This window comes from Petromyzon marinus, chromosome 42 (genome assembly GCF_048934315.1).
Source record: "Petromyzon marinus isolate PM22_M1 ecotype Great Lakes invasive population chromosome 42, UKy_Petmar_22M1.pri1.0, whole genome shotgun sequence".
NCBI classification, from domain to species: domain Eukaryota; kingdom Metazoa; phylum Chordata; class Hyperoartia; order Petromyzontiformes; family Petromyzontidae; genus Petromyzon; species Petromyzon marinus.
This window is the reverse complement of record NC_133708.1, coordinates 11,785,358-11,809,282: the sequence shown is the minus strand read 5'-3', so window position 1 is coordinate 11,809,282 and position 23,925 is coordinate 11,785,358. Positions and strand designations below refer to the sequence as shown.

The following is a 23,925-nucleotide window of genomic DNA, read 5'->3' as shown; positions in this document are numbered from 1 at the left end:
CCCTCGCACCGCTCGACTCGAAAATTCCCTCCACTCGCATCCCCCTCCCCTCCGCCCCAAGTTCTGTTCACCTCGCTCGACGCGAGAAAACATTAACTTCCACAACTGCAGCAGCGCTCTTAGATGCTGGCCGCTTGGCATGCTGGTGTCATTGGGCGTTCGTTCAGCCCACTGTCATAAAAAAATAAAAACTTCGTGTCGTGTTTTTTGTGGGTTTCGCTGAGCGAGGAATGAAAGGAAAGAGAGAGTTAAAATTTAAGAGAGAGGGAGTTGTGTGTGTGTGTGTTCAGGATGTGGGGAGCGGTAGTGTAGCGGTTAGCGCGCTGCGCTATGAACCTGGCGACCCGGGTTCGATTCCCGCTCACGGCCAACACCAGTGACGATTATCTGAACCGGTCCCGGGCCTCCCCTAGGTCGACTCAGCCTAAAATGAGTACCTGGTGCGGTGTGTAAACATTGCCACTAGGGAGACAAAGGCGGTCGGGCGTGGTGCTGGCCACCCACCCCCTCGTGTACCGTTCCGGCCTTCAAAGGTGCTCGCTAACAGCACTTGCCCCTACAGTCTGTTAAGGCTATATGGGGGATCTTTGTTTTTGTTCAGGATATACACGGTGGCTCTAAAAACAATGGGGCCGATACGTGGATCGCAAAAAAACATTTTTTGCTGTGGATTATCTGTACAAATCGGAACAAACGCTAACCCTAAGCACATGACATGTTTCGTTAAGGCTGATGGAAAATAAAAAACATATCACACGTAACAATGCGTACATTACAAACGTACTAACTTCTACCAATAACTTGCGCGAGTGCTGTACTTGGTATGTCTATATTATCGTCAATAATTTTCTTGCGAATGGCAAGGCAATATACGTGTTTCAGGAGACAGATGCCACTCTCGAGGAGATTTGCTCGCCGCGAGCGGGGTACAGGAGAGATGGAGAGTCAGTATATTAATTACAGGGTTCATCCCGTCCGCGTGAGTGGTGCCGACAGATTTCTGGTGGATCGCCCAGGGACGCACATTGAGATCCACCAGAACGGAATAATTCTGGCCACCCCTGCTCTAAGAACAACCGCGGGGAAAAAAAAAAATCTGAATCAGAATCTTTGTTTTAGACCGGAGGAATCCCGATGAGCTATGAAGCCCTTCTCTTTTGTCCCTTACAGCTGTCCAGATTGGGCGGATTCGCAAGCGTGTGCGTGGTGTTTCTGTGCCATTGCGAGCGGTAGTGTCACGGTTAACCCCTCTGCGCTGCGAACCCGGCTACCCGAGTTCGATTCCCGCTCACGGCCACCAACACCAGGTGACGATTGTCTGAACCGGTCCTGGGTGTCCCCCAGGTCGACTCAGCCTCAATTTAATACCTGGTTCGGTGTGTTAAAACATCGCCACTGGGGAGACAAAGGCGGTCGGGCGTGGTGACGGCCACCCACCACCCCCTTGTGTACCGTGCCGGCCTTTCACAAGGTGCTACTCGCTAACAAGCACTTGCCCCAACAGTCTGTTAAGGCTATATGGGGGATCTTTGTCTTGTGCCCTCCCACTCAACGTCGGGGAGAGTAGCTGGGAACGTTTCTCGCTGGGTTTTTATTAAACCCGCGCGTGTGAGAGCTCCCGCTCGCCCCCCTACCCTTACTTTGTCCACGTGTGCACCCTGATCCGATTAGAAATCGGATTTTAAGAGACCAATTTAGCACGGGCGCAAATGCACGCCAAAGCCACTAACATTCCAAAGCAACTTGTCTCGCATTAAAACTTCAGTGCAGACATTACATTGATTAAAACTATCTTCATACTGTAAACATAACGTGACAGTGCAAATCAAAGGGGTGTATATAAAATAACTCTGAATATTTCTCGGTGTTAAATACAAGTACACTACTGATACAGTGACAATGTGTTAGAGTACACATTGATACATTTTTTAAAGTCCCTCAAATTAAATATTGCATTTTGTATATTTTTGTCGACATATTTAGGGTACATCTAACACATTTTCTAATTGATCAAAATGCTACGGTCTAATAGCATTATAGCATCACTAACATATATTATTTATATTATATACTAGTGTTAAATCTTACGTCATTAAATATATACTCGAGATCCGTATGTATGTTGATCTTCGTTTGCACCCTACGTAGCTAACCGCGCCAATCGGAGGTGTGGAGGAAGGAGAACAAACTAAACGAAAAAAATCAGTTCTAAAGAAGTTCGTTTTTAATCTAGCTTTAACAGTGCATAGCGACAGTGGCTTCCTAACATCGCAATGAAGAGCGTTCCAGACGGCCGCAGAAGCGCATCTGAAAGCGCGCGACGCGGTGACCGCATCGCCGCTCGATGGTTCGCCAACAAGACGTGCGTCTCTACATCATTAGACCTCCTTTGCCAGTACCAAAGGGTCGAGGCTCAAAAGAAAGCCGTCCCTTGGTGTGGACCAATCAGTTTCAAGGACAATGCATATATTATCATAGTATGTTTTTTGTTTGCATTTTGACTGCAGGTATTGTGGTTAATGCAGACATGAATCCTTGTAAAAAGGTTTCAGTTTTGTTGCCAGAAAAAAAGAGGAGAAACCCTATTATTAAGCCGTGCGTCATCAGATGAGCCGAACAAAACATTGATACAAATAGGTCAGTAGGAAGGAACTGCTGGCATCGTTACAGCCGTTGCGAGGAGCCGTGGGTACGGCGATGGTGCCAGCTTCCCGTTGTGCCCACCACTCACGTGAGCGAGTGGGCCCTTAGGAGGCGACGCAGGAGCACCACGACTCTCGCTGCCCGGCGAAATCTCTGCAGGGCCCCCAGCTACGAGGAAGCACAAACCAGGCAGGGAATAAATGTTTTGCATTTTGTAAAAAAAAAAATTACGTGAAGATATGTAAATATATCGGCTTATTTTCTTAGCCCTTCATATTCTCCGCAACGACGCACGTGATTTATTTTGAGACTGAATCGCGATATAATATTGCATCCAACTAGGGACCCCCCCCCCACCCCATTGTGTGAATAGAAGGTTGTTGCCAAGTCAAATCGGCACTTCACGAGCATTGATTCCAGCGAGTCTGACTCTGGGGATGAGACAGAGTTTTCTCGTCTTGAAATCAATGCCGCTCGCTGGTTGTGTACGAGATGCATTGTGCAGAATGGATGGATGCGTGAAGGCGATATCGCTGATTTATTTCGATACAGGTAACGCTCAGATTTACCTTGAAGGGCAGCATGTTATCACTCACCCGTGCTTGCGAAAATTATCATTGAAATGGGCTCCCATATTAAACCGTGATTTTGGGGACACCCTTTTTATATATAAAAACTTTTCCGTTCCCTTGTACGTGGACAGAATTCGGAGCCTCTTCTTTCCAGCTCCTGGCTTCGGTGAATTGTGTTGCTGCTTTTTAATGAATTCACGCCAAGTGTGGATTTCTCGCGTGCGTTAAGTGACATGCGTCCCCCCACCACCCAACTCCCCCTTTGTCTTTGAAAAGTTCATTAGTTTTTATTTATCAACATTAAAGTTGCAACGTTAAATGCATTACAATATCTCATTTTAGGGAGTTCGTAATAGCAGGGTTATTCGAGCTAGTTGTAAAGTGGCATTTGGAAGGTAATGACAGACAGATATATCTGGTAATCTATATTTTTATTCTCGATTTGATGGTTTTCAGATTCCCTCCTTTAATTTGCTTCTTTTTCTCACCCTTCCCTTTCTCGGTTCCTCCTATTCACTCGCGTTACCGCCTTTCGTATTTCTCTGCTAATATGTAGTGTGATACGTTTACGGGTGCATTAGAGATGCAAGTTGTTTATGCTAGCCACGGGTCGGTTATCGGCAGCTGCTCAACTTGTGTCAGTGACTCAGTGCCCATGTGACTTGCAAACGTGCATGGAAAGTCAACCGATTACTTTAAGAAACAATAAACAGGACGATGTAATCCACATCACTCCAATTCTACACAGGTAGAGAGGATATTTGTGAAGCCTAATTTAAATTTGTATCTGTGCTTTTGGACGACCACTTTATATTCTACAGTGGTGATACTCTTTTTTATTGACCCCGTAAAACAAAGATGTGTGTTTGAGTGGTGGTGCAATGGTTATCGCATTGCGCTATGAACACAGTCAACCTGAATTTGATTCCCGGCCACGCGCGAGCATCGGTTGCGAGTTGATAACAGAACCGGTTCTGAGCCCTCCATTTCAGCAACCCCACCCTCACCAGCGTAGTCAAGTATGGCCAAACAACACTCGTGACCAATAAGGGAATGCATGGGAAGGTTTCATAGAGAGGCGAAATTGACAAGCGACTGTCAAATACAAAAAAAGTGACCTGCAACCGGTATTGGAACTCACGCCTCTGTGAGTTGAGCGCTCCTCTAACCACAGTGTACCGCCCAGTTCTCGAACAGCAACAGAACATCGCGATCGACCGGCGAACCTACTTGCTGTGCTCCCACGCTCCTGCCACCTCGCAGCTGTCCGCAGGACGACGTCGGCTCCGGCTTGCGTCGCGGCTCCCCGAGCGCGTGACCCCGGGGGACGGCGGCCCGCGTGTACCCCGTGGCCCCGGGGTCGGCGGGCCCTGCTCCCAGGAGGTCGTGGGTCCGAGGTTCGCTCTGCACCGCGACTCGCGTCTCCGACTTCCCCATCGCCTTGCACGTGGGCAGAATTCTGAGTCTACTCTCTCTGACTTCTGGCATCGGCGAAGTGCCCTTTGATTTGTCGACGGCCCGTCAAGCCCGGTGTGGATTTCTTTTGCGTGAAATGACCGTGTCCCACTCCTCCTTCGATGAGTTAACTTAACGTGAAACGATTTTTGTTGCAAGTATCACAATGCGCTATTGCGTACTGTGCTGTCGCTCCACGAATGCGATTTCTGTAACGCAACATCAACGCATACGTCGGTTACGCAAACAAAAGTATTAGCGACTTTAGCGTCCAATTGCTCTCTGCCGTCAAGTCATCTTGCGCGCAAATTTCGTAGCCACGTGTGACATCGAGCTCTCGTTGAGGTTCCTCATTTAATTGAACTCGGGCGATCGTGCGCTCGCTCCGGTAGGAGACCCCCAGCCGCTCCGCGGATCGTGCTCTCGTTGCCGTAGCCAAGACGAGCGGTCGCACAAAGCGCTCGCAGCCGAACGTTTGGCAGCGGTCGGCTCCTTTTTCAAAGCAGCCCGGTCTTCTGGATGTTGTTATAAGCCGAGGGGGGAGGTGGTGGTGGTGGGGGTTATTAGGGTGTGAAGAATGAGATGGGGGGGGGGGAGAGAGAAAAAAACTCCGAATGGAAACTGGAGCCGTGCTTGTGAGGACGGGGTGGGCAGACGGGGTTGAGTCACTACGAAACGCTCGGCGTCTATAATTTTCGTGATGATCCGGTCTATTTGACCGCTGCCTTATCGAGACAATGCTGTCCGGTCTGTGCTTGCGCGACCTCTGTTCTCTGCCAAAGGGCAGGCCCATGGCTCTAGTTCCATACATTTTATGTCGCGTGCCCACCATGTCCTACCCTATTCCCCACCCCCCCTGCGCTCTTCATCTTGATGATTCACATTCCCTGCTCGGGTTCTCGAGCACATTTCCGGGAAAGGGCAATTGCGTTTGTATTCCCCTTGCTTTTCTAAACGCTCTTTTTGTTGGCATGGGATGCGATTTAATGTCAGGACAAAAATGCAGACCACCAAAATCGTCCAAAAATGTCAACTTGCAACGCTCCGCACGGTAGTCGCTCTCTCGCTCTCGAAGACAGAGAGCGAGAGAGCGACTCGGAAGCAGTCGGAGGAACCACGGAGAAGTAGGAACTCCGTCAGCCAGACAAGGAGCCTGCGCCAACCCCCCCCCCCAACACCCAAGCTCTGTGGTCCTCTATGTATGAAGGTCAGTTTAACACGTCGGCTTTCGCGACCAATATTATTCATAAGAAAGTTTGGTGGGTTATATCGCGTCAGTATAAATGTGTCGTAACCCTCCACCACCCGACACAGCCGGTAAGGTTTGTCACGTAAACAAAACACGCCAATTGGTTGCTACTTCAGCCCACTGGTGTGTTGGAGAGTAAACCCACAACATTTACAATTTGAGTAGTACGACGTTTCGCTGGTAATTACACATGATGATGCTGGAGATCATAATCGACGTGCTTTTTAATAACCAGTCAGGATGGATAACACGATCAAGTATAACTGTTTGTACGAAGCTGTGTGTAAAGCTAGACCGATATTTAATCTGCGTGGATTAAATATCGGCCGTTCTATAGGATTCGGGGGGGGGGGGGGGGCGTCAGGCGAACCTACGCAGGTGGGGGGTGGGGGGTGTAAAAAGTCCGCGTGCGTACAGGGAGGAAGGGAGGGGTTAAGTTTTGACATATTTTTGCGTGCCTACTCCATGGTTGGCTCCCTGAGTGCTTGGATGATGGGCGACCACCAGGGCTTGTCGGGTTAGGTAGGGCGTGGGGGGGTGGGCAGGAGGTGGCGGTATCGATCGTGGTGGGGGGGGGGGGCAACCCCACCACCACCTCGCGCGTCTGGGTATATTGGGGGCATCCTCCGGGGTTGCTCTCGCACGAGGCCTATCTCTGATTCGTGGGATGATGAGGCCCAAACGTCCCCGTGCACAGTGAAGGCCTCGAGACCCAGCGAGGCTCTCGGTAAATAATTCATCGCGAAGGCGCCTTGACCTCACGCTGATGTCGGAGAATTTATATTCAACGACGCTACTTTTAAGTAAAACCGAACCCAGCAATGCCTCGTGTAATTACTGCAAAGGGAAATATTTGTGTTTTTTCCATCTGTTTTTATTCATTGTGTAGTTTGCGGAGACAATCAGCAGTGTTTGTGTGTGATGTTTTTTTATCCATTTGTTGTGCTCTTGCCATTTATCGGCTAATGAACACCAAGTTGGACGTTGTGTTAAAGGTCGACTCGAGTGTTCTCTTCATCCAAGCTGGCTTAGAATAAAACTCAGAATGCATTGCTGTCGATAGTAAAATAAATATCATTAGACCTTTAATTACTATGATTTAATAGTTAAAACATGCTCAATGTTAGTTTTATTAATCTACCTCTCGTCTGTGTCGGTTAGTACACGGACAGAAATTCTTCTGGCTCCTGCACAACAGCTGATCTCAGCGACACCCATTTCTACAGCGGTCATGTCCTCTCGAGCGCTCTCTGCTTTCGCTGCCATTCTGTCACCATTCTTGCCATTATAGTAGATAAATACTGCGTGTATAGGTCCTGGTAACTGATTTGTGTGTATGTGTGTGTTTAAAATAACTGTATGCCTGCGGTAGATATGTGAGCAGTACACTTTACTGCAATTCTCGTGACCCCAGGACGATTCCTGGCAGGGACGCATGCTGCCACTCACAACCATCATGCTCCGTGGACTCATTCCTGCCCACCTCCTTCCCCTCTCAGGCTCACTCTACTGCCCTCCATGCACTCGCTGCTTCACCAACAAAGACTTCCTGCCGAAGCTCCCCAGTCAACCTTATCTCTGTGGGAGGTCCCTGATTCTCCTATACTGCCTTTCCCCTGCCATCCGCGCTGTAGCTCCCCCGGCCCCTATACAAGGGGGCCAGACTCGAGACCTTTTTTTATTTTCCATTGCGACTGCCTCTGTCCAAACAAACCCAGTTTCGCGACTGCATCTCGAGATGGGATCGCATTTGGACGCTGCATAGATCTACATTTTGTTGTGGCGTTTTTGTATCGAACTGGTCCCGCTGGCCTCCATCCCTAGGTTCACGTCGCCTAAAAATGAACACGCGGCGGTGTGGCCAGCACCTCCGACCGAACTTCGAGTTGCTCCCGGCCTTCCGCGATTTGTCGCCAGCGATCGATTCACTTCCGCAGCGCACTTGAGGCGCAGGCTGTGTTCTGAAGGCCATGACTACGCGCAATCGCGAGATATAGATAGCCTTCCGTGCCGTACGGATGGTTGCAAATACCGAAATGTGCTCGTGGATGATTTTATTTAATAGGTTCTCGCTTAACAGAACTTGTCCCCAAATGGGTTTATCCCGATCACGAATGTTAGGCTCGTGTGGTTGCGGGTTGGCTGTCTAGCCCCATGCACTGGCAGGGTTGACTCATTGGCACTGCACCCTGGACGTGTGGTCTAAATAAAAGCCACCATGGCTCGAGACCCTGACCTCTGGACCTACCCATCCATCCCGCTGAAGTCTAACCTGTTGTATGTATTCACAGAGCACTGATAATGAAGGCAAAGCATTATATAGAATGTGTGCAAAGTAGATCACTCCGGATTAGCAACGTGTATATGCGTGCATTGTAAATGAAAGCAAATAAACAAAACGCATCACTAAGGCTGGCTTCTGCATCCACTGATGGTCCGTGGATCATTCATCTAAAACGCAGAGAGAGATGCAGGCACACATTAGGTTCCAGACAGCGGTGGTGCTGGTCGTACGAAAATTAAGCCAATGCTTGGAGGCCCAAGCGGCTGAAGAAGCCCAAATGGAAATACAAATTTGGGTCAACCAAATATAATCTTGAATTCAGCTCCCAAAAATAAATCATAATTAAAAAAAATGCACGTAAACCAGTTAATTCATGACCCATAGTTAGATTTTAGGTTAGGTTGTGTGGGTATGTCAATATTTTAACCATAACCCTCCACCACCCGACAGAGCCAATAGAATAACATTGTCATGTGGGCAAACCTCTCAATTGATTATTTTTTTCAGCACACAGTACTGGACTGTTGAAAAGCAGGCAAAACTTTGACAGTCTTGTACAACGTTATTTCGCTGGAGATTACATTCAGCCAGTGGTGTAGTGACAACGTTATCAGCTCAGGAGGTGCTGCAATTAGTCAGATGGGGCCCCGATATTTGATTTATCTCGCACGGTCGCATGCAGGATATTATCTATCGCGGGCTCCTCTTGCCGAATTGCATCGTCGTTACGCTCACGGTCTCGGACATTTAACACTGTAGGGACGCTCCGTCTTCGCCAAAACAGTCACCACAGCGCCGTAGTACACTCTTTGCAATATAATTGACGTGTATCTAATGACATAAATATCACAGAAACAGAGTTCTAATGTGAAAGCATTATCATAATTTTACATTTAAACCGCGTTTTTAAGTAAGTGTTGTTCTTTTATACTTTTGAAAATGTCTCTTGGTGGTTGTTAAGGGGGCCCCCAACTCGTAGCTTTGGCCACGACTTGCCCACATGCTATCTAGGCACCTGAACATCGTAGCTCCCACAATGCAACCCAAAATAAACTAATCGGCGACGTCTATTCGTGAGCGTTGGGGCATTGTTTAACATTCAGTGTCTCCTGCGTTTTGAAGTTGAAACGTATATTTTGAATGCTTGGTATATTTTTACTTCACATGTGTTTAACATGTACTTCACATGTATTTCACATGTACTTCACATGCATTTCCTACATTCGTTACGCGACCAGTTGAGTGGAACCAATCACCGTCGTTGAGGCGTACTCCTGTAATTCCCTGACGTGCATACCTGTCAACTCCTGAGCAGTGCCAACTTTATTATAGACCAATTCAGACCTTACTGGTCACCCGCTGTCCTTATAAATCTCAACGTTCATCCTACAAAGTCCCATCACAAGGGAGAAACGCACAACAAATTGACAAAAAAATGTTTGCCCGTATTGAAACGGCTTTACGCCGTATAGGCCTTAAAACGAAATTTCCCTGTACAAGAATACGGTGTAAAGCGTGTGGCTTGACAGCTATGAGACGTGTGGCGACGGGCCGATACGCTAGACGTCATTAAAAAAAAATACCAAGTTTCAAGGCTCGCCCGGCTGGCAAGCCTCACGGTGAACGCCCTCGTTTTGACCCTCGCGCGCCCTCTTCTGGAGAAGGGCGGCAACGCCTCCCTCGATTTCGCCGTTCTCCGCCTCGCTTCTTCCCGCTGGAGCCCGTGCTCGATCCACTGCTGCCCCCTGCCGGGCAAAAAGAGAGCGCGCGCGTGTTCAGTGACAACACAAGGGGTTGGTGTCCCATTGCCCCATTGAGTTCTTCTTGTCCTCTGGAGCCAAAGGGGCAGCCGGACTCACAACTTGGACATCGATTTAACCAGGAGTTGTTAGTCAATTAATACCCATATTGAAAGAGCGAGAGGAAGTTCAAAATAAACACACAAAATAACTTTGAATATGGACGTGTTTTACAATTTTTACGATCAGGCCAAGTTAGGAAATATCAGATGATCTGAATGTTGCGGATTGATTTGAAATTATGACACCACGTGAAGTTGCATCACTTTCATGAAGCCACTGTTGTGCTGTTCCCACAATGAGTGAAGTCACGTGGATAGATTTTCAGATCGTCAACAGTGTACGTGTTGATGTAAACTGAGACAGTCAGAATTGTAAGAAAAAAATCAGAAGTAACTTGAATCCTATTTTCTTTAAAACCTGGAACTCATTCCTACAATTTAATAATCCGTGAAAACTTCCAAACAAGTCACGTCGCAATGTCTCCACAATCAAGCGAGGTAGCAGTGTCTGTTGGCGTCTCTGAGCCAGTGGTGGAAATTACACATTCCCATGGCAGGCGGCGGCCCCTCTATATGCACACACACAGTTGCGTTCTTGCAAAGTGGAACTCGTTTTATTGACACAGAACACGATGGTACCTTTTTGTGCAGGAAAACGGGCTCTTCCATGGACTGGATGTCCCCTCCATAATAGAGGGATTTCTTCTGTTGGGTGAATAACATTTAGACGTGCATGATGAATACTATGCAAGGCACATTTGATTCACGTTAGCTAAAGAGTATACGGGTGAAGTGTTGGTGCAGTGATTAGCAAGCTGCACTATGAACCCAGTGACGCGAGATCTATATCCCAGCCACGGATAACAACAGTGGCAACCGATCTGGCTCTCCTAACTTTTGACCTACCTGCACTGACCAGCGTGGTGAAGTATGGTAAGAGGAGAGGGAGGTCTTCGTCCATTGGTGAATTGAGAATGACCGGAAGTTATAATTTGTAATTTATTTTTACAAATGAACGCATGTCATCATCACTCTCATCAGGCTGTTAATGAGAAACGATTTGAAATAACATTCGTAACAGTGACACAAACGAATATTAGTGGATTCCAAGAGCTATTATGGGATATATTAACAAGTCAAATTGCTAGTGAACTGCACCGTGACCTGTGCTTTAGGCTTGTCCATCCCCGCACCTGCGATTAGCACAAGTTGCCTACGTACGGCGCGACGGAGGTTCCACATCCATCCGTGCACGTAACTTCGTGCACCCGAGTTCGACAATCCGATGAACGGGCCCTGCCTCAGCTAACCCGCCCCTGCCCAGCGTGGGTGAAGCACGCGATCAAACAAACCACCACGACCAGGGCTTGTCAACCTGCGGCACGGAGCCACGTGCGGCTCTTCCAAGGACTGCTTCGTGACCTTGCAATATCTACGGGACCTTTTGTTGTGCTGACGACGTTATCTAAACGCAGACAGGTTAAAGCCTCTTCTTATTTTTGTCATCATTTTGATACTGGCAAACAAACAAAAAGGTCACGTAGACACGTCTAATGCTCTGATACTTTCATAATATAAGTTTATTTTTGGGTTAGATCGCATTAATGTGAATGTCCTCAAGCGTTGAGAAATATATTTACATTTACACAATATAACCCAAAAAACCGCAATGGATTATATTGGTCGCGAAAGCCTACGTGCTCTGATACTTGCTTTGCCGTTTTCTGGTCTTAACACTGGTGAGACAATGCCGTAAAGAAGGATTTCTCTGGTCTAGGCCAATCAGTTAGAAAGACAATGCACACATTATCAGTGCATGTTTGTTTGCATGTTGTGCCACAATTATGTGTGGTTAATGCAGTCTTTGATGCCTTGCAATCAATCGGTGGTTGAACATCTTAACACCTGTTTTATTGTCAGAACAGGTAAAGCCTATTCTTTATTTTGACGAGACAGTATTTATTAAGGACCGTCTAATATTCACGTGCATTGGGGCTCTTGAAATATTGCATTTTTTTACCGAATTCGAAAGAAGTGGCCGTTCTTGTTTTTTTTACAATATAAGCTCTTTTTCAGATGATGCCTCAACGAAGTGGCTTATCATCTCGTGGAAATATATTGCAGCCAGATACTGTAAACGCATGTTTCTAAATGTGGAGGTAAAAAAAAACCGGAGGGCCAGGAGAAAAATCCACGCGACCATGGGGAGAACACGCAAACTCCAAATATACAAGCATCGTCAGGGTCGAACCCACGATCTCCTGCATACCAGGCGAGCGAGTTAACATCTCGCAACTACTGCCCATGGGCATGCGGAGGAGGCCGTTCCTCCAGCGCTGCTGCTTCAGTGTGCCAATCATCAACTCCGCGGGCGGTACAATTACGTGGCCTATCTACGCGGCTCCTTCATCCACCTGAGATTGTCGCGTGCCGCCGTCGTCGCGAGAGCCTGGCGGGGGGAAAAAGGTGGTGACTCCTCCCTTGGCCTCGTCGACTCCCAGGGCCACGAGCAGAGCCCCCAGGGCGCAGAGACACACGCACGCGCCCCGCAGAGACATCTTCCTCCTACTCTGTAGGGGCAGTTAAGGGGACACGCGTGCACATCGCAATGGGTATGATTCGCAAGTTTTTTTTTGCTCTCGTCATGGTCAAAAACAAAATGTTCTCTCCTCCCGCCGTGAAACTTCACGAGTTGATTCCTCAAACCCACGTTGAGGCCTCGGTCACCCAGACACGGACTGTTGCGTCTCATCCACACCGAATTGAAAACTCATTTATTGTTTAGAATTGCTCTTTGTGATTAGTTTGTTTGTCTTTCCGCCGCACCTCCCGATTAGCACGTTTGGCTACGTACGGTACGAACAAAGTTCAACATCCTTGTACATACATACTGTGTTCAACCACCACACTGCAGGTCACAACAACGAACTCAATTACTTACTCATTCACTAACTCAGTCACTCATTCACTCGTTTACTCACACAGTCACTAACCTAGTCACTCAATCACCCATTCACTCACTCACCCACCCGCTCACCCACTCACTCACTAACCCACTCACCCACCCACTCACCCACTCACTAACCCACTCACCCACCCACTCGCTCAACCACTCACCAACCCACTCACCCACCCACTCACTCACCCACCCACTCGCTCACCCACTCACTCACTAACCCAGTCACCCACTCACCCATCACACTGCAATACTTCTCTTTGTGCTTCTTTCCTCGCATTGCCCCGCTATGAAATTATCTTTCATCGTCGCATTTGTCAAATTCTTACAATCTTTACTCAATTCAAGAAATATTAACTCATGTCAACAACGACCTCAAATCTTTCTGTTTGTTTCTGTCTGCTAGCCATGTTTTGGCCTTTTGGGCCTGTGGAAGGCTGATGTGACATGCCCACACACACACAGAACAATTTTTGTTTATTTCATTAATTGGTTGTACATGATATATAAAAGTATTTTTTATCACATTAATGCAATCGCGTGGTATTGTAACATACTAAACCTTGGGCAAATGTACGTTTCAATGAATGCCTCTCGTAATTGATATCGCGTTGTATTTAGACACGCCATTAATTAATCTGATAATTATCATGACGAACGAACACAGACAAAGATTCGGGCAGGGCAGGCAAGGCTCACCAATCGGAAATCTTGACTTGGCGGGCTGGAAAAAAAGCGGTATCACCCAAAGCTGATGCTCTTCGGGGAGCGTTGGTGGCCTTTGCATTTAAATACTCTGGCGAAATGTCTCACCTATTTGTGTCTTCTTTCTTATCGCTGGCTCCATCGCATGACGCAAGTCACGCGAGGGCCGCGCCGCACTTTTACCGCAAGAGTGTTAAAAAAAAGAACATCCAGCAATACGCGTCTCACATCTCAAATTGTTTTCTTCCTCCACTTGTCCAAAGCCATAAACGGCTGCTGCTGATGATGATGTTACCACAGCAGCAGCAGCAGCAGCAAAACATTGGGCAGCAAAGTGCTGTGGCCATCATTGTTTGATCGGCCATTCGAGCCACTGTCGTCGAATAATTATAATCCGATCGATCGCACCGTGTTTTTATTTTCTTGATGGCTATATACAATATATATTTATCTACAAAAAACTCCCGATACTTAAACGTCACCGTTGAGTTTGCGAATTCGTTACGCGTTTTCTGTATGTCTGCTTGTATGTATGTATGTACGTATGATTCCGGTATTATAATTTTGTGTTAATTAACTAAAAACAAAATCCATGCTGTTGCTGCAGTGTGTACTCCATGCATTTACCCACATGCCCATTGGCGCGCTGCTTTCTAAAAACACACATGCGTGTATATTTCAGACTGTGTTATTTAAACGATATATATAAACAGGTCAATATTGATCTAAGAAACGTTGCCCAATGGCCATGAATTGTGACGGACACGGCCAGGTAATGGAACCGAATTCAAAGGACATCCACCAGTGAGATGGGCACTGATGATCTAACCACGTGTGCAGGCGGATTATTACATCACAGAGCGGAGAAATGGTGACCCTTTATCCAGCAGTGGATTGACCATGGCCGATCGACGATCGCGATACGAGCCCTTATCGAAATGCTGCGCGCACAAAACGATTCCCATCGCTGCCTTCAGCTCTGTGTGGCCTGCGTTCAAACGCTCGTGTGCGTCAATTGTTGTTTTTTTTGTGTTACCCGACCTGATACTAAAAGCGCAAAAAATGGCAAGTGCAAAAAATATATAAGTCTCCTCCGTCACTCGCTGACACGCGCACACACCGCACACACACACGCGCGCGCGACGTCACAATCAAAACAACATTCTCCGTTGCTCCGACATAAAACTGGTGCCTGCTTCCCAGCGTTGCGTTCCACTCGCGCGGCCTCCGCAACGCACTCACGGGCACCCCCCCCCCCCAACCCACCTCTGTTGACTCTCACAGGCAAACGGTGTGTGGGGGGTGGGTAAATAAAAAAAATAAACTACAACAGGTACAATCGGTACCGGATGGCATCAATAAATATTTTGCTCGCCGAGTGTAAAGACGCCTCGCACCTTGCAAAACAAACAATCTCGGTTCTAAATGGATTCGCTCTGCGACCTCGAACGTCAGCATTGTTGCGTTGTGTGTGCGCCCTGGGTTAGGTTGACCACCGGGACATTGTTTTCGTGCGCATCAGGGAGGGTGACAATGGTGGACACAGCTGAGGGCAATGTTTTGGAGACGACAGCTCGCTTGCGGGCCTTTGGGTTTGGTTTGGTAGATGAGGTTGCTTCGTTGCTTAGTTTCAGCCGGAATAGTCCAGAAGGCCATTGCAGGAAAATATTTTAGCATGCCACATCTCTCTCTCTCTCTCTCTCGCTTTATTTAGCATGTAACATTGATAAACATTTTTTTATAGCATTGTAGGAGTATAGGGTACAAAATAATGTAAGTATAGTATGGATAAGGCTTACCTTGTACTCTAGTGGGAGTGCCTTATGCTGACAATGTCTACTCCCAGCCAGCCCAGGAGCGTTCCACAACATATTGAGTTAGAAATTAAGCCAGGGACATGGTGCGTAATTGCTTAAACAGCAATACAACAATCAATGTATGTTTATAAAGCAGCTAAATGTTTATAAAGCACCTAAACGTGACTACGTGGAGCATAATGCGCATTTCACGTGATCATGGAGGGAGGAGAGATTTGATCGGTTCTTTTTCTTGTCCTTCTACCGCTCTTCTGCACACACAATACCTCATTTTTCGTCAACATCAACAGCCGTGATCTATCCACTACTGTATGAAGGCTTCCCCCATGTAGTCCACTATGCCCTCCTGTGCTGCCATAACCCATCTCACCGCTGCACATGGGCTAGTTTCATCACCTCATTTCTGTGGTGGTCATCTTCTTGAACACGTTCCATCCTTTGTCACCAGTCTTGTCGACGTTTCTTAAATCCCTCCGCCTCTGTCCACCTAGGAGTAGTATACATGTGCGCACCACACCCACTCGATATCCGCATGCATACCTGGAGAAGCTCAAAGCAGCTTGAGAGAAAACGCCGTCGCATGCTGGGGTTAAATTCAGTCGTGAAACTCCTTAAGCCACCCGTGAGGGTCTCTAATTGGTCACAATGTTACCAATGTATTGTCACGAATAAATACCATATCCTGTAAACGTGACCATCTCTGTGTCGCTTAACATAAGAAACAAACCCGATCGGCAAGATATGGTGCGAACGGTTCAACATACATACACTAAACAACAACAAAAACGATTTCAAAAAATTGTATTTAACCAGGTAAGGCCCACTGAGCTATATAGCTCTTTTTCAGAAACAACATGGCCACAAATGATTGCTCAACGAAGTGGTTTATCTTTATATTCTTAGCTCTTTCGGTAAAGTCACGTTGAAGGGAAACAATAAAATAATAAAATATATATAACAATAAAAATTCTCACGACGTTTCGACCATAACACAAACGGTCATCATCAGGTGTGAAAGCCAACGGCAATGATGATGACCGTTTGTGTTATGGCCGAAACGTCGTGAGAATTTGTATTGTTTTATATATTATATTATTTTATTGTTTCCCTTCAACGTGACTTTACCGAAAGAGCTAAGAATATGAATTACTGCAGTCACGAAAGCTTTAAATCATGGTTTATCTTTGTGCACATTTATAGCAGCCAAATACTCAAAATGCGCGTCTATTCGAAATGTGGAGGGGAAGAACCGGAGGACCCAGATAAAAATCCATCCACTCGACCACGGGGAGAGAGAGCAAGCAAACTCCAAATATACAGCAGGCGTCAAGGTCCAAATGTAACCCACGGCCACCTGTATACCAGGCGAAGGAGTTAACATCTCGCGGCCAATACGTACAACATGCATACACCCTGGACCACGTCTTCCAAGACGTCTAGCCAGTGTGGGATATGAGGCTTACAACCGTCTAGAGAAGCTCTCCTTTAGGTCCTTCTGACGGAGAGCTGGCGACATCTTGGGGAACCCTTCATCCAGCAGTGGTTTGATCGCGGATGATTATAATAGACCAGTGGATCTTCACCTTTTCTGCAGCCTTGCACCCATTTGGTACTCCAACGTAACAAAAATATATACAATGTTAATAATTACATAGGTTTTGATGCAACAAAGTAATTGTACTTACATGCCCCTGCTAAATATGCGTTTCGATTATTTACCTTGGAAAAAAAATATCTGCCCATGTCTCGCACTCCCAGAAGGGGCATCTGGCACCGCCAGGGGGTGCAGCGTGCACCCCAAGTTAAGAACGACTGATGACGACAATGTCAAAATACTGCAACAAAATATTTAGATTGTTCCATTAATTATGGGCAGCCTGTGTTCAAATGTGGCCAGCGGGCGGCGCGAGCAAGCGATGGCAGTGCAGCCACCTTTAACCCATGAACAAAATCAAGTAGACGATCGTTTAAAATATTCCATCCAGTTATCTTTATTGTAAAAGTTATTTTTTTTGAACAGCACCAAACAAAAAAAAAAGAATGCGAACACAATTATTTTTTTGCAACGGCCAGAGATGAAATAATATTCGTGATAACAACAATGACGACGACAATAATAATAATACTACGGGTACAGTAATGCGTTACAACAACAAAAATACAAATTAAATTTGGAACATATGCAAGCATACACATCTGAGCGGGGATAGCAGGAGGAGCTCTGTCGTAAATTGTTGCGCAAAGAAAACTACGGCACTGCCTTTCTCACCTCCACCCCCATCTCAATGCAGAAAACAAAAAAGAGCTGCCCCCTTTCACTCCACGTCAGGTGAGCCACGAGAGGTGTAGCAACACCTGCGAAGCCGATAGTGGCCAGCCACCAACGAATGAGAGAGAAAAAAAAGCGTACCAAGTCCTGTCATCAATGTACAGCATGATGGAACCGCGGAGATAAATTAAAGAGACGGATTATATAGAACAAATAATACAGTTATAAAGATAAGCGTGTGCGAGTGTGTGTGTGGTGTGTGTATATAATACAGACCGTGATTTGAGACTCGTTACACTCGCACACATATGTACACGCACACATTGTTGGGAATGGGGCACGTGTTTTTTTTTAAAGAGTAGGCGTACTTATCGCACAGACACAATCAATTTTGCCCACATTGTTAACGGAGCAACGCCGTGAAAGTGACCGAATGTCGCCATATGTACAAGGGGTGGTCAAGGGGATGTTTTTTTAAAGTCCAAAAACTTGATCTTAACATTGACCTCTCAAACTTCATAGTCACACGCAAAATATCAGCGCATTAAGACGGGGAGGGGGTAGGAGGAGGTCTTTGACATCGACCTAAACAACAGGCGCGGACTGAATATTTCCTGAAGGCATTTTAAACCCTGGACCACCTCGGCGATAACGCTCCACGCACAGCGTTGTCTCGCCCTAGAGCCATTTTACTATCGCAACTATCCCAGGTCCACTGCTATGTACAGCCGCGGTACAAACTACAGGCTCGCGAAAATGTTGGCTTGAAGTCTCCTATAAGATGAGCCAATAATGGCAAGACGCTTGTCCGGTCGATATTCAAACGTGAAATTATACACATGGCGGAATACAACACTGTCGCCTATTACCTCCGACCCAAAACAGTTGTTTGGCCGTCGGCTCATTCAGAAGTAGACTCTGCAGAGTTTGAATTAATTTCCAACCAATCAATAGCATCGTAGTTAAAAATATAACAACACATTGGTCCTCCGCTGGCATGCATTGCATTGGCTAGAGATATCAACAAGTGGAATACCTGTGTGTGACTGGCTAGTCACCATCCTTTTTCAAGTCTTGTTGGTATTCACGTGTAGGTGCTTGCGGTGACGGTAGCAGTGGGAATTGGCAATTGCCGTGTGCCCACGTCTTGTTTCGTAAAATCTGGAAGTGTCCAAACTTTCCATTGGTTCTCGGCTATCGTGGCCAGAATTTCACTTGTTATATTCGCATCGTGTCTGCGATGCTGTGCTGCTGCCACCGGTCAGAAGTTTTGAGTCGTCAAGTCCTGGGTCACGCCAGGACAAATTTGTGCTATAAATACTCACAATGTATCATCATGAAAATAATAGCGATATCGCGAGGGAGCGACTTCATGAAAAGTCAGTAAAAATTTGTTTTACTGGAAAATGAACTGCTAGAACTAAAAGCCATTTATATAAAAATGTATCAAAATGTAGTTTCAATATATTTGATAATTATGGGAAATCATTGAAAGTTGTGATCATGATTTCAAATGATCTCAATTCAACAATGTATGATTATTGCCAATTATCCTGAAAATGTTTGGTCATAATGCAGCGAATGTAAATTCAAAAATGCTCATTTTAAACAATCTCACAACTTTCGTGGAATTTCCAGCACAAATTGTAGTACTTGTCTAACGTTGGCACATGATAGAGGGAAGTGGAAACTAGCGACAAGAATTTCAGTGGATACCCATTGGCTGTCTGCCCATGGAGTTTGATGATGACGATGATGTCATCGCATTCACTTTATTTTATGTTATCTTTTTTGCTCTAAAATGCACTCGGTTTATGTATAGAACTTGTTGTGTTAATCATTCATCAAGCAATTAATAAATTATTTATGTTTCAACCCTTTATAGATTTTGCTTCCTAAGGCATTTCACTCCAGAATCACCGCGACTGCTGCTGTTTATTCTCTATGAAATGCGCTCTTCCGATCTCCATGCTTACCTCACTGACCATTATCACTAACACACCCACCCACTACTGCTTTTCATTCAGGTAGAACTGCAGCCAAACGGACGTATCTTTTGTTTTACTTTCGTCAATTTTTCTTGAGCGTTCTCTTTAAAAAAAAAATAAAAGAGTCGAGATTACGTTACCTCTCGAAAATGCGGTCACTTTGTTCACAAAAGGAGGTGGAAATGTCAAAAAAGAAAATCCCAACGACGCAGATGTCTTCTTGAATCCGGTTTCTAAAAGCGGATCAGAAAAACCCAACAAATGTATCTCGGTGTCGTTACGCGGAATTGAAAAATATCTGCAAAGCATGGTCCACAATACAACCACGACTAATACAACGAGCGCAATGCAAAACTAAAATATAATAATGGTGAGAGGAAAGTACGTAAAAAAACAGTGCCATATCACAAGGAGGAGGAGGGTTCTGATTTTGCCTCGAGTGGTAATACAAGAGGTAGGAATGGCACCACTGTATGTACAAATGCATTCTACAATGAAATAAACCTCCCAATGTCATTTCCAGGAGTTAGACTCTGCAAGTGCCAATGGTGATGTTTGTGCTCCGTTGTCCAAATAACGTCCTTTAGCTGTTTCAACGGGGAGTGGAAATGTATTCTCTCTTCCTCCATAACCAGGCATTTAGGCCGTTTGGAAATGGCTAAACGCAAGCTTTTTGCTCCGAGGAATGTCCCGAAATTGTATTTATTTATAACCTGGCATTTTTTGGGAGCTCTGAGAATTATGTGGTCCCTGATTGTTTGACACTAACAATCACTTGCTAACAAAAGCTATGAGCGACAACTGAAAAAAATACATAGGACAATCAAATTCTGCCTCCAAAAGTGCACCCATTTTCTAATTATATTGTGTATAAAAGTACAATGCAGATATTTACACATATTAACTCAAATGTATTGGCAACAGCAACAAAAATCACCGTGGGGTCTTAATGGATATAATGCTTGCGTTAATAATGCCCACTGTCAAAACAGCTGGGTTTTACTAGGCCACAAATTGGGCTTTAATGAGTGCCACAATTATTTTGGGTGCAAAAAAATAAAGGAGTTTGCACATAGCCGTACAATTCGTTTGCTTTTCCCTAAACGTATTATCACAGGTTCGATGTAGCTTAGGCTGAGATAATTTATCATTTTGTTTTTGTAAGAGAGATCTTCCATCTGCATTTTAATCTGATTAAAATTTTACATTTTTACATAGAATTACGTCCGCAATCTTAAATAACCAATAGGGGCCTCGCAAAAGCAGGCCTCAACCAGCCGCCTTTGTTACTCCGGTGTGCAGGCATGCTTCTTAATATAAAAAGGTATCAACCATGTTAAAAACCTCAGTTTGAAAAATCCTGTCATGTTTCGTGAGCGTGAAATTATAATTTTTGGGGGGGGCGGTCTAATATTTTACAACGAGGAAAAACGCCAGCACACGCAACGTCTCGTATGTTCAGCAAATGCTATTCGAGCGTCCGTTCCTGCTCCCCGGGAGGGTTGCCAAAACTCCCACCAGGGACATCGAATAAATGAAGAATGTCTCACAATAGTGGTATAGGGGACCTACATGTAAACGCATTGTCTCGAGCGGTATATTACTACGTAACTGACCAACAGACAGGACTCTTGACATGCCGGTAAGACCTAGAGATTTTCAGGGAACGGTTACCCCAAAAAAGAGAACGTCCAGTAAAAACCAGGACGGGTGGCAACCCTTGTCCCCTACAATCAGTCCTCTGCAGACTTAGCACATTTCTAGCCGATGGCACGATAGACAGATGTCACACATGCCCTGTTTTGTGCCTCACACAACCGTAGCTTATAAAACATTACAACTACTTGTTTCGTAATTTTAAGAAGAACAGCAGTGCTTATACGCCCCCACCTCACTGCCTCCACCCCCCTTTCTTTAAATGAATCAATTGCAAGCCATTGAACGCTTGCAAGTGCAAACCGAACGCACTCATTATTGACGTGCAGCGCTGTGCTTGACACTCCAAGGCGAGGGAACACGAGGCCAACTTCGGCGAGGAGACTGATGGACAACGCTTGCTTTTGAGGAGTCTCCGTTTACTTAAGGCCACTTTTGTGGATAGAAAGAGTTTGCATTTAAATGAAGCCGGGCCTTCGCCGAAATTTGAAGTGGGAAGAAACAGGCAGTTACGACTTTCGTCCGAGTCGAAATCGATTTGTTTTTACGTTCCCTCAGCCTTTCGTGTGTAAGGCCTCAGGGGCTCTAAATATTTGTGCCATCCCTTTCTGCTCGTTTAAAAAAAAAAATCTTTACACAATGATGACCGAAGGTGAACTAATCACAGTTTAAAATGGCCATTCGGGGGAAGAGATTTGCGTGGCAAGTTGTTAGGCCCAAAACATATAAATATGGCTGCATTCTTTTCAACAACTGAAGACTATTATCGTGTTTAGTTCACTTTGACTGCAGTTAGACTGCATACGATTGGCCGGATTGCATAACACGGGGATTTCATGAGATAAATCATAAATGATGTCCAGCTGTTTTGTTTATACACTGCTAGATGAAGGTCTTCCTACACTTTGCTGGTCACAGGAGTTATACTATACCGCACGCTCCTGGTCAGTACAGATTGGTGAGGGAAAGGCCCTGAACCTGTTCAATAAATCACTCACTCCTGATTTTAGCCATGGCTGGGAATTGATCTCGAGTCCGCTAGGTTTATAGCGCAGTGTGCTGACTACTGTGCTACCGGTCCACGCCATCAGAACAAAGCATGAGGGTAAATTAGCAGTGCAGAATCCCTACCTCTGTAGTGCACATGGACAGTGTCAATAGCATGCAGAAACCATCCAATTATATACTTTAGCTTATTATGGATTCAACAGGAAGTAAAATGGTCTCTTTTTTTAAGATGGACTTTCCTTATTTGGTAAAATCCTGCAATGACCTGACTCAAGTTTGTTTAAAATTTCTACCATAAATTACATTTGTGATATACAATTGTATTTGTAAAAAAAAAAATGTAAAAACTAAATATATTCTTTTACCTCCAGACTATTAAGCATCATCAACCATTTTCGTGATTGGCAACTTCAATTTTTTTTAACCTGCCGGCTTGAATATATTCCACTGGATTGACCACGCAGCCCTTAAGTTTGTCGCAGTTTTGAAAGCAGGCCATCTTATTGCACAATTCGCCTTTGGGACATCCGAATTTTCAATTAGTTTTTTGAAAAAAAAAATCAGCTTTCCCATTTTTCCCCCACACAAACCTTTCCTTTCACAATCAACAAACAAACCAAAGTGGTCTCGAAACCCTCAAGGTATCCCAACGGGAAACAAGTCAACTCAAAACCGACACCGACACCGACGGCGGCGACGACGACGACGACACAACGCCGCCAACGAATAACGCGACACAGTGACCGCGTAGTCTTCTACTATGAAGCACTGGTGTCAAGGATGCTGTCCGACTGAGCCGAGGACTCGTCGTTTTGTTCGGCGCCCTCTTCGGGGATGGAGACCTGCTTGCTGATGACGCTGGGCGACGGGGGACACGACGGCACCTCGCCGATCGCCGCCAAGGCCAGGTATCCCATCCACCGCCGCTGGCTCTCCTCCCCGTCCGTGCCGAAGTAGAGCGTCTGCCGCGACTGCGTCATCTTGAAGGCGTGTCGCGCCTCGTGCGGGTCGCTCGCCTCCAGGGGGCTGATGGCGTAGCCCGGCAGCGGGATCGTCCGCATAGGCTTGGCGTCCTTGCGAGTCACACGGGGAGAGGTGTTGATGCACGCGGGAAGGTTGGGCGTGTTAAAAAACAAAGGAAGATGCCGCTGCTGTTTTTCTATTGTTATTACCATCATCATTAACTCATTAGAAATTTACCTAAATACTACTCAATTGTAATCGTATGTAGCAATCATCACCCCCCTACCGGCAGAATAATGCCCATTTGTAGGCCACGTGCTGGAGTCACCTTGTGCCACCACAGATCTGCACGTCTGTGTGTGTATGCACGTCGATGGGGAGCGGTGGCGTAGTGCGCTGATATCCCGGCGATCAGAGTTCGAATCCCGCTCGTGGCCACGATCGGTAGCGGTTGTCTGAGCCCGTCCGAGGCTTCCACTGGGTCGACCCAGCCTTAAAAATTAGTACCTTGCATGAGTGGTCATCAGCACTGGGGAGACAAATTCGACTGGGCGTGGTG

General features: G+C 46.1%; 2 protein-coding genes across 8 annotated transcripts in view; both read right to left on the bottom strand.

Annotated features, from left to right (window-relative positions):
• The window catches only part of LOC116951227 (uncharacterized), a 30,769-nt gene extending 24,833 nt beyond the window's left edge, over positions 1-5,936 (bottom strand). Inside the window, exons 1-2 of the mRNA XM_076073529.1 lie at positions 4,446-5,936; positions 2,732-2,811 (exon numbers count right to left, since the gene is read on the bottom strand). Coding sequence (XP_075929644.1) covers positions 2,732-2,811; positions 4,446-4,703 — 338 coding nt within the window. The 5' untranslated portion in view covers positions 4,704-5,936. The remainder of the gene's footprint in view (positions 1-2,731; positions 2,812-4,445) is intronic.
• An 11,512-nt stretch (positions 5,937-17,448) lies between these two features.
• The window catches only part of LOC116951130 (FYVE, RhoGEF and PH domain-containing protein 1-like), a 125,392-nt gene continuing 118,915 nt past the window's right edge, over positions 17,449-23,925 (bottom strand). For all 7 annotated transcript variants that reach the window (XM_032969568.2, XM_076073526.1, XM_076073527.1 and 4 more), the window contains one exon: positions 17,449-23,476. In XM_032969568.2, the coding sequence (XP_032825459.2) occupies positions 23,162-23,476 (315 nt within the window). In that variant the 3' untranslated portion in view covers positions 17,449-23,161. The remainder of the gene's footprint in view (positions 23,477-23,925) is intronic.